Source organism: Colobus angolensis, unplaced genomic scaffold, assembly GCF_000951035.1.
Source record: "Colobus angolensis palliatus isolate OR3802 unplaced genomic scaffold, Cang.pa_1.0 Scaffold275, whole genome shotgun sequence".
In the NCBI taxonomy this organism is placed as follows: Eukaryota; Metazoa; Chordata; class Mammalia; order Primates; family Cercopithecidae; genus Colobus; species Colobus angolensis.
In genome coordinates, this window is record NW_012115988.1 from 460,223 (window position 1) to 476,356 (window position 16,134).

Below are 16,134 nucleotides of genomic sequence, written 5' to 3' on the forward strand. Positions count from 1 at the left end.
TTTGCCTATGCACTTCCCTTTTTTTACTTTCTTTTTTTTTTTTGAGACGGAGTCTCGCTCTGTCGCCCAGGCTGGAGTGCAGTGGCTGGATCTCAGCTCACTGCAAGCTCCGCCTCTCAGGTTTACGCCATTCTCCTGCCTCAGCCTCCGGAGTAGCTGGGACTACAGGCGCCCGCCACCTCGCCCGGCTAGCTTTTTGTATTTTTTAGTAGAGACGGGGGTTTCACCGTATTAGCCAGGATGGTCTCGAACTCCTGACCTCGTGATCCGCCCATCTCGGCCTCCCAAAGTGCTGGGATTACAGGCTTGAGCCACCGCGCCCGGCCCCTTTTTTTACTTTCTGTTATTATTACTAAGTTCTCTCATCCTCCACCCATGTCAACAACCCCTTGTGTATCTTCAATATAATTCTCTTTATGCTAGTGTAATGCTTCCTATATTCACATTCACATTTGCATATAGTGACTTTTAAACCTTTCCTTTTTACAAAGGGTAAATCATATTGTGTGCTTTTCTGCTTTTCTATTCGATAATTTTTGAAACATCTCTGAAGTTAATTGATGGCTCTAATTTGTTCTTTTTATGGATTATATAACATACCATGGTATGCACATACTATCATTTATTAAACCTTCCTGTTTTAATTAAGTGTTATCTTTATATCCAGATTTTTTGCCACTCTGAACAGTGTTATGAAAAACATTATTGTACCTGTGTCCTTACATAGTTATGTTATGTCTGTATCCCAGGAGTAGAATTGCTAGATCACAAGGCAAATAAATTTTTTAAATATTTTGGATGCTGCTAGATTGCTTCCAAAAAGATTATAGCTCTTCCTATTTCTACCAGCAATGTGAGAGTACATGTTTCCTATGCCTGTGCTAGCAGTGTGTTTCAGCCGTTGACTATAAAGTCATGTTTACTCTAGTTCGTATTTTCCTGACTACTAGTGAAGTTAAGCAGTTTTTCCTGTCTCATCTGTCACTTGCCTATTTGTCTCTTTTATCCATTTTCAATTGAATTGTCTTTTTTAAACATAATTTCATTATATATGCAACATCTGTACAACATTTTCCCTCCATAGATACTGTTAATCGGTTGACTTATGTATTTATAGTACCGTTTGTCTTTTAAAAGTTTTTAATTTCAAAATACTCGGATATTTTTGTATATTATTTTACAGCATACCTTTTGCTTTTTAATTTTACTTAAAAAGGCTTTCCCCAATCCTACTTTATACAGGTAGCTTCCAGATTCTTTATTTAAAATCAGCAAGAGGATCACTTGAGGCCAGGAGTTGGATGCCAGCCTTGGTAATATAGTGAGACCCTGTCAGTACAAAAAAATAAAAAATAAAAGTGAGGCGTGGTGGCACATGCCTGCAGTCCTAGCAACTCCGGAGGCTGAGGTGGGAAAATTTGAGACTACAGCTGCAGTGAGCTATAGTCATGCCACTGCACTCTAGCCTGGGCAACAAAGCGAGACCTTGTCTCTAAAAAAAAAGCAGAATGCATTGAAATGTATTTTTTCGCTATATAACTAGCACACTAGCATATGGAAAAGACCTACAGACTAAATGATGATGATGCAAACACCCAGGAAATTATTTTGAGAGAAGATTTTCTAAACAAATGCAACAATACCAATTATATTAAATATTGATTTTTCTGGAAAATAAAGTTATACAAGTTCACTATTTTATTTAAATTGGTTTGCCAGAAGTCATCCATAGAATAATGATATGATTCACTATTTTTATCCATGACAAAGTCCAATTTAACAATAGGTAAACTAATTATGGTATTTACACCTTTAACATTTTATGCAATCTATCATCATTTTAGCAAAAACTAATTTTAAATATATTTTCTTTACAGTATGGAGTTACCTTTTCTATATTCAGTCAACTTACATAATGTCTGTAATTATGCTATAATTACAATAGTATTTTTACTGTTTTACTAGGTTGGTGCAAAAGTAATTGTGGTTTTTGTCATTACTTTTAAAAATGTCAAAAACCACAATTACTTTTACACACAAATCTCATCTAGTCAGGAGGCTGAGGTGGGAGGATAGCTTGAGGCTAGGAGTTCAAGAGTAGCCTGGGCAACATAGCAAGGCCCCATCTCTAAAAATTTTTTTTTTAATTAGCGGAGCATGGTGGCACACACCTGTAGTCCCAGGAAAACATGATTGTGTTCGCAGAAAATTCTGAGAACTCTACAAAATGAAACTAGAATAAGAGAGTTTAGTAAGGCTGCAGGATACAAAATCAATAGAGAAAAATCAACTGCATTCCTATGTAGTACAATGAAAAACTGGGAGTTACAATTTTAAAATATCTTTTAAAATAACACTAAAACAGTAAATACTTAGATATTAATTTAGAAAAATATGTGCAACACTGTTACGCTATCAATCTCACAACAGAACAGAAACATTTTCAAAGACCTTTAAAATTGGAAAGATATGCTGTGTTCATTAATCAGAACACTCGATGTTGTTAAGATGTCATTTCTACCTAAATTGCTATATAGATTCAGTGCAATCCCAGTCAAACTCCCAGCAGGCTCCTTTGCATAGACATGGACAGGGGATTCTAAAATCGTTTGGAAATGCAGAGGACTTAGAATAGCCAAAGGGATTTGGAAAGGAGTAGAACAAAATTGGGGGAATCGTCGCACCTGATTTCAAGACCTATAAAGCCACAATTATCATGGCAGTATGATATTGGTATAAACATCAATGAAACAAAATAGAGTCCAGAAAAAGACTCATCCATATAGGGTGATATGGTTTGACTGTGTTCCCACCCATATGTCATCTTGAATTGCAACTCCCACAATTCCCACATGTCATGGGAGGAAGCCAGTGGAAAGTGATTGGATTACGGAGGCAGGTCTTTCCTGTGCTGTTCTCATGATAGTGAATGAGTCTCATGAGATCTGACGGTTTTAAAAAACGGGAGTTTCCCTGCAAAAGCTCTCTTCTCTTGTCTGCCGCCATATGAGGCATGCCTTCAGCTTCCTCCATGTTTGTGAGGCCTCCCAAACCACGTGGAAATGTAAGTCCAATAAACCTCTTCCTTTTGTAAATTGCCCAGTCTTGGATGTGTCTTTATCAGCAATGTGAAAATGGACTAATAGTAGGGTAAATTAATTTTAACAAAGTTAATAAGGGTAAGTCAAGGTAGAAAGAACAGTTTTTTCAAAAAAATGGAGAAATTGGATAACCATATATAAAAAATTGAAATTTGAACCATACCTCAGACTGCATAAAAATTATTATAAGTAGCCTAAAAGTATAAAACCAGAAGAAGAAAACACAGGAGAAAATCTTTGTGATTTTTGGGTTCAGCAATAATTTCTTCTGAAAAACATGTACTTTAAAAGAAAAATGTTTTCAATAGACTTCAACAGAATTAAAAATGTATATTCCTTGTAGAAAAAAACTGTTAAGAAAAATTTAAAAGCACACAGATTAGGAGAAAATAGTTACAAAACATATCTAATACAAAATTTATATCCAGATTATATAAAGAATTCTTACAACTCAGTAATAAGACAAATCACTGAATTTAATTTTTAAAAGTTGAATAGATAATTCACCAAAGAAGATATGCAAATGACAGATACATGAAAAGATGCTCAAATCATTAGTCATTAGGAAAATGCAAATTAAAACCATTCTATGACCTTACAATGGCTAAAATGGAAAGAATGATAGTATCAAGTGCTGGTGAGATGTAGAATAACTGAAACGCTTAAACATTGCTAGTCCTACTGCTTTGGAAAACAGTTCTGTAACCAAACGCAGGTCCCATCCCTCATCTCTTGCAGTGTCTAATTAACAATAATGAGATCTGACAGAAAGTAACTTTATTCCAGAGGTTGCTTGGGGAGGCATTACAAGCTCTTGCCTTGAGGGTACCACTTCAGTCTTCAGGACAAGAAGGCACAGGCTTTTAAAGGGGACTTGGCCAAGAAGGCACAGGCTTTTAAAGGGGACTTGGCATGAACAACACGTAGAGGAGGGGGTGAGTAGGTATGGGGTCTTCGGATGTCTTACTTGTTGGGTGGTCTGGTTGGTGCCAATGTGGGCAGAGGCAAGTTGTAAATTGAGGCTACCTCCTGGTGGAAGAGAGAGTTCTGGAGGCACCTGGTTTGCTTCAAGGTAGGGTCTCTGGGACTTCTAAGTAAACTCATAGATAAGCTTGCCATGCCTGGTGGAGAGAAGGTAAAGGCTATATTTGCCTTCATTAAGAACTAAGTAGGAGGTGGGGGAAAAAGAAAAAGAAAAAAAATCATTTTTTTCCTTTTAAAAATAGGATATTTGACCACAGTTTGACAGTTTGAACATTCACTTAGCAGGTGAGCCAACCATTTCATTTGTAGAAGAGAAATGAAAATGTGTGGTACTTATACTGCAATGTTCATAGCTGCTTTAGTGTTCATATTCAAGAATTTGGGGTACTGTGCTCACTATCTGGGTAATGGGATCATTCAAATCTCAAACCTCAGCATCACGTAATATACCCATGTAAAAAACCTGCACACATACCCCCTGAATCTTAAATATAATTTGAAATTATTTGTGTAAAAAGTCAAAGATCAGAAACAGCTGAAGTGTTCATGAACTATTGATTGATAAATTCTGGTACATTTATATAATAGTATACTATTTTTTAAAAAAAGTAACAAACTACTTTTGTTTGAACAATGTCAATTAATCTCAAAAGCATTAGACTAAAGTGAGAAGCCAGAAATAAAAGAATACATATTGTATGTTCCCATTTACAGTCATACCTTGTTTTATTGTGCTTCCCTTGATTGCACTTTGTAGATGTTACATTTTTTATAAATGTAAGGTTTGTGGCAACCTTGCATCCAGCAAGTCAATTGGCACAATTTTCCTGAAAGAATATGCTTGTTTTGGGTGTCTGTCAGCATTTTTTAGCAGTAAAATATTTTTAAATTAAGGTGTGTATTTTTAGACATAATGTTATGGCACACTTAATAAACTACAGTATAATATAAACATAACTTTTGTAAGCACTAGGAAACCAAAAAAGTTCTGTGACTTAGTTGCAATATTGCTTTATTTATTTATTTATTTATTGAGGTGATCTGGAACTGAACCGACAATATCTTCAAGGTATGCCTGTATGTAAAATTCTAGAAAAGGCAAAACCATAGTGACAGAAAGCAGCATAACAGGGATTGCCTGAAGCCAAGGATGAGGGTGGGGCAGATTTGCTCGCAGAGAGACATGAAGAGTCCTTTTTGAGTAACTCAAGTGTTTCGTATCTTGATATAGATAGGGATTATGTGACCGTTGATTTTTAAATTCATTGAGTTGTATACTTAAGATTGCTGAATTCTATTTCACGCAAATTATACCCCAGTAAGGGAATTCTACTGTCAATTTAATTTTCCTTTTTTTTTTTTTTTTTTTAAGGTAGTCCATGTTTTTTCTCTGGAAGCTTTTCAGAATTTGAGGTTGGGAGTAGTGAGACTTCAGTGTTCTACAATTTCATTACAACATATGATAGTGCGATTTTTACTTGTTATTTGCACTGATTCCGGAATCTGCATTTGTAGCAGTCAAAGGAAAACTTCCCCTTCGCCCTCTGAAAACTGATTGAAAAGTAATTGACAAAAGGCAGATTAATAGGAGTGAAGTCACACAAAGTGCAGTGGAGGCTTCAGTCACAGAGCGAGTATACCAGGCAATGGAGTATAGATCATTTTATACCCTTCTTTTTAGGGGGAAGGGAGATGGGGAAGTGTGGAGAATTTTAGGGTGGTAGTAAATGGTTTTTATGGGAATTCAATGGGGTTGAACATACAATGGCCCGAGACAAGTTGGACCCACAAAGCAGACGATGGTTTGTGACCACAGTTTATTCAGATATGTTGAGACTTCAGACTTTCTTCCTGCAATATGAGTTGAGTTAATGAAAACTCAGGGAATGGACCAGAGGTAACCATTTTCTTCTGAGTCAGTCTGGACTTCCGGGAGATAAGGGAACTTCAGGGAACAGCTTCATCATGAGCTTTATTTAGGAGAGACAATGGGTTGAGAAACAGGAGGTGGAAGGAGGTCAGAGAGACCTTGAGGCTTCTTCAGTTTAACACATCAAAGTGCCATATTTTGGGGTATCAATTTCTAAAGCCCAGCACATTTATTCATTCGTCAATTCGGGAAAATCCTCTACCACCGTCTCTTCAAATAGTATCTCTTCCTTGTTTCTTTTTATTCTCTTTCTTTAGAACTTTGATTACACTGTTACATTTTCTTACAATGCTTCCCATATCTTTCTAATGTCTCTAATATTTTCCATTTCTTTAGCGCTCTGTATTGAATTCTACTCCAGTTCATTACTTCTTTCTTTAACTCAGAGTAATTTGCTTTTTAACCCACTTCTTTAGTTATATATTTTAATTTTTAGAATTTCTATTTGGTTCTTTTTCAAGTGTCTATCTTTCCAATATTACATTCTTCCTTACTCATGTATTTAATTCCCTTTATACTTTTAAAAGTATTTAAATATAGCATGTTTATTCATAAATCCAGTATTTGAAGTTTGCAGGAGTCTAATTTTGCTACTTATTGTTTGTCCTGACTCACTAAGATGGGTATTTCCAAAGGAGATTTTAAATTTTGGATTGTGAGTTCCTGTTGGCTGGGATTTATCTATAGAAAACCTGAAAGCCACATTTAAGGGATTATTCTCTGCCAGATGCCTGGGGTCGATTAAAGTTGATTCTTAACTGTGTGAGACTACCCAAGTAGTGTGAATTTGAACCTTAGTTTCACTTGAGAGCAGAAGGTAGATTCTCAAAAGAGAGTTTTTTTCTCTTTCAGAGGCCAACACTACAAAGGCAAGTGTTCTTTTTATTTTTCTTTCTGGTTCTATCTGTTAACAGTAATAAAGAGACCTAGTTCTAACTGCTGATCTTTCTGAGTCCAGAGCCCCTGACTTCTGGTCCTTCAAGACAACGAAAACCATGGATCTAGTATCCAGGGAGCGGTACATATCCTCAGGGCAGCCACTGCTTTGGACAATGAGAAAAACTAAGAGAATAATTTGAAAAATAGATAAGAATACCTTAAATCAATTATGAATTATTAATATAAATAAATGACCTACTTAAGAGGGAGAGAAGGAGAGAGAGAGAGAGAGAGAGAGAGTGTGTGTGTGTGTGTGTGTGTGTGTGTGTGTGTATTTGGGAAATACTTTTAATAAGAAGTTATTCCTTTCTTTCTTGTGGTAACAAGAATTACCTAGACAATACTTTTGTATTCACCCGATGACACTCAAAAGATTCAGAGATTTAAAAACATTGTTTTCAAGGTCAAATCAAATTGGAGGCAATGATTCTTTATTCCATTTATAAGACCTAGGTAACTTGTCTTGGTAAAGGTAGTACTAAAAATGCCTTTTCTTTTAGACAGGTAGTTAGAATACCATACAGAGCTCATTTTTGACTGTCAAAACCAAAATTATTTGCAAGCCATAGATACATACAACCTTGTAGGCTGACACCTCACTTAACTGTTAAATCACCTAAGAGATTATCTTGTCTTTCTTTTATGTGAATTCAGGAGCACAAAGCTATTTAAAATTCTTTCTCTAGAGAAATTCTATTAGAAGTATTATATTTCTTTGGCAGTCCTAAAAGGAACCAGCCCAATATTTTAACATCATATTTTTTAAAGCTACTTTGGATTATTCTTTAAAAAGTTAGGTTGAAACCCAAGAAACAGAATATGCACTAGGATACAGCATGAATTTTACCAGGGTTCTTCTATAGCTCTAAGTGTTCTTTCAAATCTGTCTGGTATCTAGGAAACCACTCTGTATTAGCATAGCAATATTCAAATATACAAGAGACTAGTAGGTAAAAACACAAATAGATTGTACTTTCCCCTACTACTTCCTGCATATTTGAATATGCAGAACACAAATAGTGTTTTTACATGTAAGTTTTAGAGTGTCCCAGAAGGACATAAGAGCAAAAGAAAAAGAAGATTGATTGTACCATTAAAAATAGTCTGTAGTCACAGTGCAGTCGTCAGGAGAGGAAATTACTGAAGCGTAGTTCAGGTAATTTTAAAAAACTGATGCTAATAGATGGCAGAGGCTGAACACATTCTGACTTATAAAATGAAAGAAAATAATGGACAAAGGAAGAGAAGAGCAATAATAACTACCACTTACTGGGTTCTAACTATACATCGGAACTATATTCAGTGCTTTACTTAAATTAAAAACAGTCTCAACTACAAGAGAAGCCACTTATCAAGTGTTTAATGTATGCCACTTTTATCTATAGAATAATTTTTTGAGTTAGGTATTGTTACTTGCCCAGTTGTGTATCTGAGGAAACTGACACAGAGTTTCATCAACTTGTGCAGATCATGTAAGCTTAAAAATGTTAAGTAAGATACAAAAGCCAAGACAGGCTGGCTCCAGAGTGTATGCTGTATAACAATCTTTCCATTTTATTTTCATCTAACTACTAACCTTCATTTCAGCCCAGTTAGGGCAGGAGTTCCTAATCTCCTGCCACAGACTGGTCCTGGTCTGTGGCCTATTAGGAACTGGGCCGCGCAGCAGGAGGTGAGCAGCAAGGGAAGCTTCATCTGTACTAACAGCCACTCCCCATTGTTCCCATTACTGCCTGAGCCCCACCTCCTACCAAATCAGCCACGTCATTAAATTCTTACAGGAGTGTGAACCCTATTGTGAACTGCGCATGTGAGGGATCTAGGTTGCATGCTCCTTATGAGACTCTTATACCTGATCATCTGTCACTATCTCCCATCACCCCCAGAGGGGACCATCTAGTTACAGGAAAACAAGCTCAGGACTCCCACTGATTCTACATTATAGTGAGTTGTATAATTAACTCATTATATATTACAATGTAATAATCATATAAATAAAATGCACAATAAATGTAATGTGCTTGAATCGTGCCAAAACCTTCCCCCACCCACCCTGGTCCATGAAAAAAAATGTCTTCCATGAAATCAGTCCCTACTGCCAAAAAGGATGGGGACTACTAAGTTAGGGTATGTCTTCTCCCATTTTAAAGATGGGGAAATAGAGGTAGAAACTCTAAGTAACTTGCAAAAGATTACTTGTGAGTAATAGTATCAAGATCCAAACTGGTCTACTCTGTTTCCAGAACCTATATACTTTCCACTCTATTATTCTGCCTTTATGGCAGTATTTTTTATTCTTCAGTTATTCATTCATTTGGTCACAAATGTTTATTGAGTACTCTGTGCAGTCTGTTCTGGGCTCTGGGGATGCTCTTATGAACAAAAGAGGCAAAGTTCCAAAGATTGCATTCTAGTGGAGGGAAATAAAAAATAAACAACAAACCCATAAATGTATATCAAGTGTTAGCAGGCTCAAAAAAGAAAAATAAAGCACTGTAAGCAACTAGAAAATAATAGAATAAAGGCTATATTTAAATTTTTCAGATAAGATGGTCAGTGCAAGGAAACATGTAACTGTCACTGGTCTTTTAGGATGCTGTTGCTTTCTATCACGAGTATCTTGGCTTATATGACATTAAAACTCAATCTTGGTTTCATATCACTCTTCTGGTTTCTGGAAGAATATGCTTGATTTAAAACTCACCATGTCATTGCAGAAATAATTTTATGCTCGTTTTCCTTTGTAATTCTTGAATGGTTATTTGAAGAGGCAAAATTGGTAATTGTTTTCTTTCTGAGCATTTATCCAAAATACCCAGCTTAATAAGGTGAAGAAACGTTTGGACTGATTTGGAGAGTATGCCTTGCCAACAATTAAGTAAAAGGATATTCTCTTTGTCATTAACATTTCATGTAGAATATTAGTTCTTAGAGGCAGTCTAATAATAAAAGCTGTGGTGGTGTCAGGAACTAATTGACTGATTTTAATTGAAGAACACTTACATTACAGAGTATATGATGGTAAGATGTGTTCAACTTGTTTTTCACTTTTCTTTAAAAAGCTGAAACTTTCTTCCCAATAGTAATTAAAAATAAACAGCAGTCATTAACTTACTGTGGGCTTCTAATAGCCACAATATTGCTTCCTTGCATGAATGATTTACTGATCTAAAGTAAAGTAATTCAACACTGAAATTATCTTGAAAATTAAAAACCATCCTAGGTAATGAATAGTTTCAGTTTCTGTATCACCAATTTATGTTTAGTTTTTTTTTTTAATGTATTCTTCTGCACATATACAACTTGCTAATTAATAAAAATAGTCTCAAAGGGACACCACCTCAAAGAACAGTATGTATGCCAAGCTCAGTTTCTGAACTCTGCAGGCTTGGAGGTGATATTTATGCATTCCTTCATTCAGCCAACACTTACTGAGAAGCTTCTTTAGGCCAGGCGTTTTCCTGAGCTTTTTAGGGGACAAAAGAAAAAAAATGCAGTCTCTGCCCCCAAAATAACTTCTTATTATGGGATTAGGATAATATTTTATTGTAAGCCTGTCTCTTTCATTTAGTTGGTTGTATCATAATTTATTGAACCAATTCTGTGTTGTTGAATATTTAGGTAAATTATTATTTTTTTTTTTGCTATAAAAAGCCTTGTTTGAACACCCCTTGTAGTGAATAAATGTGTCTGTATTTCTGATTTTATTTTTCAAATGGATTTCTACAAGTAGAATAACTAAGTCAAAAGACACAAACATTTTAGTATCTTAAAAATGTACCAAAAAGTTGCCTAAAATGGAAATACAGGGAAAAACATTAGACCATTATACATTGCTATGAAAACTGTGTGAGATAGCCTTTTCTTAGTCCATTTCCTTGCCAGCATTAAGAATATAGAATGTTTTGCAACATGTGTGTCATTTATCTTTAGTTTTCACAATTGTTAAAATATTTTCATTTTTAGGAATACTTTAGTACTGGTTAAAAATTTTCAACTGATATTGATAGTTTTTACCTAATAAGAAGTTATCCAGATTATGTTCTTCCTTTATTTCTTATGCTGAAATTTAGAGTATTAAGAGGTTATGAAAAGTGTTGTCCATTGGTTTGAGAAGTTTGACTGCAAAAAATGAAGATTGTAGTTGTGCGTGAGTCTGTTGGAAAAGTTGAATATTAACTTAAAAGTAAATGTTAAAAAACCAAGTTAGATCTGTATTTTGTTGGGGTTTATTGGATTTCATAAATACATATTTAGAATATTGTGAATTATATTAAATAACAGAACATCATATTTAGTGTCAATACATTTTTTCTAAGCACAAAATTCTTACCTATAGAAATATAAAAAGAAAAAAAAATACTGTGAATAGATTCAAAGGGCTCTAACCACATCTTCCTTAAAAATGAAATTATGGAGAAGCTTCATGGTTAACCTGTCTGTAACATCTATATAATATTTTTGCCATTCCTGAGTTTGTATGCTCAACACTTTGATCTCTTTTCTATTCATATCTCAGTGATTACACTGTTTATTTCCAGAACCATAGGACACAAAAACCGGTATGTCAAAGTCCCCCGTGGTCACATCTGGGTTGAAGGTGATCATCATGGACACAGTTTTGACAGTAATTCTTTTGGGCCGGTAAGTCATCTTTTATCTTATTGTTGATACAATTGGATTTCAAAGGTGAGAACAAAAATATGTCAGATAGGGTTATTCGGGTAACTCAGCCAAGACTGATCATGAATTTTATAGTGGAATAGTTTATGTTTGAAAATTTCCTTTTAAGTATCATAAATAAAGTACACTATCAGTGTGTATGTAGGTGTGTGTGTGCACATGTGTTTCTTAGAAAAAAAAACTCATACACTTCAAGAAAGTACCAAAAAATGCTTTTGGCCAACTACCTTATTCCAAATTGGAAGATCTTTTTTTCTCCCACGGGAATACTTTGTACCTTATATTTTCAGTTGATGTTTAGGTCTTGTATATAATGTGTACAAGACCTGTAGGCATTGGTTTTCTAAATCTTTAGTTTAAAATGCAAGTGTAATGGAAATCATATTAGTAAATGTACAGGAAGCAAATTTTACCTGTGGGTCCCCGCGGGGCCTGAGAATTAAATTGACATAAGACAGAGTCATAGGAGAAAAGCCAACAAATTTAAGAGAAGTTTTAGGTGGCACAGGAACCCTCATAAAGAAATGAAGACCCAACAGGTGGAAAAACATACATACTTTTATGTTAGATTGAACAAAGAGACCTAATTTTGGAAAAGTAACTAAATTATATGGTGAGGCTAAAGGAAGATAATTATTTTAACACATTTTAACAAGGTCTGTTGGTACAGAACCCCCTCTGCGCCCCCTGCCATGACTTCCCATGAAATAATGTTTTTTTTCTCCTGGTACAGGAAGGGCATCTTTCACATGAAAAATTGTGTCTCCTGCTTTCAGGAAGAAAAGGCAAAGATGTGAAAGTTATCCTCATGTCAAAGTGGCATATTTTGGAATGGCATAATCTGTCACCCTTTATAAGTAGAATGTTAGAATTATTGAATTTATATAGTAGAAATGCAGACATTCCTTATTCCATGCTTGCACTCCATAAAATTGAGACTAAACTGGTATTTTGGGAGTTTGTTCATGTTGAATGTATACAGAAATTCTGTATTTATGAATCCCTGCAGTAGCTCATAATATAAAGTGAAGAATCTTTTAGTTAAACTTCTCATTATCTAGTGTGTTTAAAAGCTTGGATCTTCACTCATTAGATTTTCCTAAAGGTAGATATATCTGTACTTGTTAACATATATATAAGTTGAGCATCCCTAATCCAAAAGTCTGAAATCTGAAATGCTCCAAAATTCTCGTATTACTGAGCACCGATATGATCCTCAAAGGAAATGTTCATTGGAGCATTTTGGATTTCAAATTTTGGGATTAGATATGCTCATCCAGTAAGTATAGTGCAAATCTCCAAAATAAAAAAAAAAATCCAAAATTTGAAATACTTCTGGTTTCAAGTATTTTGGATAAGGGATATTCAACTTGTATAAGTTAATATTGAATACCTTTAGATATGTTTATGAAAAAGATTTTATCCATATAGTTTTTTTCTAAAATTTAATGTTGGTGGTCTCTAATAAAACAATTTCTTTCACATAGTATGAGGGCTGTCACTCCTGCTGTCACTAATGGAGCAGCCACTTGGACTCATCTTTGGCTGACAGTACAGTAATAGAGCTAGAGTTGGATAAGCATATATGGCTGTGTGGAAGATAACTTTAGGAAACTACTCCTATTTCTTTTTTTCTAGTTGCAGTGATGATAATAAATACTACTAAGACATTTTCTTGCCTTTGAATAGTAATTATTACAAAAATATAATATAATTTTTGTAAGGTATACTAAAGTGAAATAAACAGAATGGAAATGTGCTAGGTCGCTTACAGTGTAGAAGTGACTCTTGTGACAAAATTTTGTAGCAACTCGCAAGTGAAAAAGATTACCTAAAAGCCATTTTATGTCTCTCTCATCACAGATGTGATTGGGTATGAAATATTTCCATTAGGTATGATGTCTCTGTGAAATATCCTTATGCTAACCCTCTTGAGTTTATGATCATTGCACAATGATAGAAAATGTCCTATTGCCTCATGCTACGGATTTGCCAATTTATGACTTTAGTTTGCATTTCTAGTGTGATAAATATCTTTCATAAGTTTACTTTAAAATTTTGATAATTGTCTGGAAGTGTTGTTCAGTGCATATTACTACTTGATTTTAATGGATTATATCATAAAGACTTGGTGATTCTAATGTGTTGCTTTATAATTGCTCAGAATATTTTCTAAGCATTTCTCTCAGTAATTTCTTTCTCTGTAAAAGAAATTAGTGTCTTTTCCTTTACAACACCTAGTTCTATGTAGATGAATACATTTTCTATTGTAGCCATAATGTTCTTCACCAGCACACAAAATAACTGATTATCATAGATAGTGACAAATTTTCTGTTTGCTTTAAAATGGAAGCACATAAAAAGTAAAGTTTGTATTTGTATGTATATATAGCTGTGACATTTCTAATAGTGATTTTTAACTACTCCACATTGACAGACTCTTCAATTAAAAATGCATGCGGCAATTATTTCACTTATTATAAATATTAATTTTAGTAATTATATTTGAACTGTTCTCCTAGATAGTATGTTCCATTTACTGAAAACACAAATGTGATTCTTTCCATGACCTCCAGTTAGCTTGTACATTTTCCACTTTGAAGTTTTTCTATCATTTTTATCTAGGTTTAAATTGAGAGCAACCAAGAGACTTTCACTCCTTCCTGCATGGTGATTTGTGAAATTCTAGTATCTAAAAATAAACCTAAAGTAAATTATTTATTTATTTAGCACCTAAATTATATAATTTATTTTAGCTACTTTGACCAAAGGACATTAGAAGAAAAACTTTTGGCTTATACATTTCAAGGCAAACATAACTTTTCTAAGATGTATAAATGCATTTTGATTTTTAGGTTTATGATCATAGTGTGACCTTGTGAACAATTTGTGTGCTGGGACTATGAAGCATAACTGAATAATTCAGATTCAGAAGCTATTTATGACAGAATGCCTCTTTCTGAGAATGGAAACTTCGAGTTATACTAAATCTGAATTCTTTTTAGTTCCAAGTCATTTGGAAAAGAGCGAATTCAATCACTTATTTCATTGATACCTTATTAGATAAAATATTAGCCCCCAGAGTGTTTTGTGAAGGAAATATGCCTAATAGGAGATGATAGTTTTAGAAATAAATGAACATACTTTGAAAAAGTGAATACAAGCTGTCTATAATTTTATAGTGTTTCTAAATCATTTTTTCAACATCCCAAATGAGTTATATAATAAAATACACATAATAATTTTGTATTCTAAATCTAGATTTTTGTAGGATATACAATTAAGATGCTAAACAATAAGGATAATTTCCAAAACTAGAAGAATATTCAAGTTTCTTATGAATATTTCTTTTCTCTTTTAAAATTGTGATTAAAAAACACAACATAAAATTTACCATCTTAAGCATTTGGAAGTGTGTAGTTCAGAAGTGTTAAGTATACTCACATTTTTGTAAACAAATCTCCAGAACATTTCATCCCACAGATCTGAAAATATGTACACATTAAACAACCCTTCTTTTCTCCCTCCTCCTAGCCCCTGGTAATTACCATTCTACCTTCTGTTTCCATGAATTTGATCACTTTGCTAGCTCACATAAGTGGAATCTTTCCCTAATAAAATGTACCCCAAGGTACCACTTTCTATTAGAAGATTCATGTTTACGCCTCATCACAAATAATACTTAAAATCTATTTATGTATGCCTATATAAGAGTAAATAAAACATTCTCATACTACTAAAATGAAAAAAAAAAGAAATAAATGAACATTAGAACTATTATTTATTAATGAAATGAACTGTTGGTTTGAAAGTGATGATATATAGAATATTAAAATTCCATAGAATTCCTTTTGAAGTTTATGAAGTACAAAAATCTTTTCACTTTTTAAAAACTAGTGAAAAGTAAAGGAGAAAAAGTAAAGGTTATGTTTTTAGAAAAGTGCGGAAAATGAATATTAAAATTCCATAGAATTCTTTTTGAAGTTTATGAAGTGCAAAAAATTTTCCATTTTTTAAAAGCCAATGAAAAGTAAAGGAGAAGAAGTAAAGTTTGTGTTTTTATATCATGCAAAGCTTTTTATTTATGCCTTCAAGACACATTTTTGAGCTCCTGCGGTTTGTCCACTTTGATTTAGGCTTGTGGATCCTGATGGGTGGGATGGCTCAGGAGAAATAAGAGTTACATTTAACCAGGCAAAGATTTTAGATTCTGTAATATATGTGGGAAATGGACATTTTAAGCAATTTAATATCTAATCATACCTGTTTTGATTTTTTTTCCCCTGTATAATGCTTCTTTGGTAAAAAACAAAACAATAGATTCTTGGAGTTGCAGGAAGGATGAAAGAATGGGACCTTTTCTTTTAAGAGCACTTGACAGCCGGGTGTGATGGCTCATGCCTGTAATCCCAGCACTTTGGGAGGCCAAGGCGGGTGGATCACCTGAGGTCAGGAGTTTCAGACCAGCTTGACCAACATGGTGGGACCCCGTCTCTA

The 16,134-nt window shown here is 34.2% G+C and overlaps 1 protein-coding gene across 1 annotated transcript in view; it reads left to right on the top strand.

Moving 5' to 3' along the window:
* Positions 1–16,134, top strand: part of LOC105516131 (mitochondrial inner membrane protease subunit 2-like) — a gene marked incomplete at its 5' end in the record, with an annotated part of 303,043 nt that overhangs the window by 70,977 nt on the left and 215,932 nt on the right. The window contains 1 exon segment of the mRNA XM_011948221.1: positions 11,496–11,598. Coding sequence (XP_011803611.1) covers positions 11,496–11,598 — 103 coding nt within the window.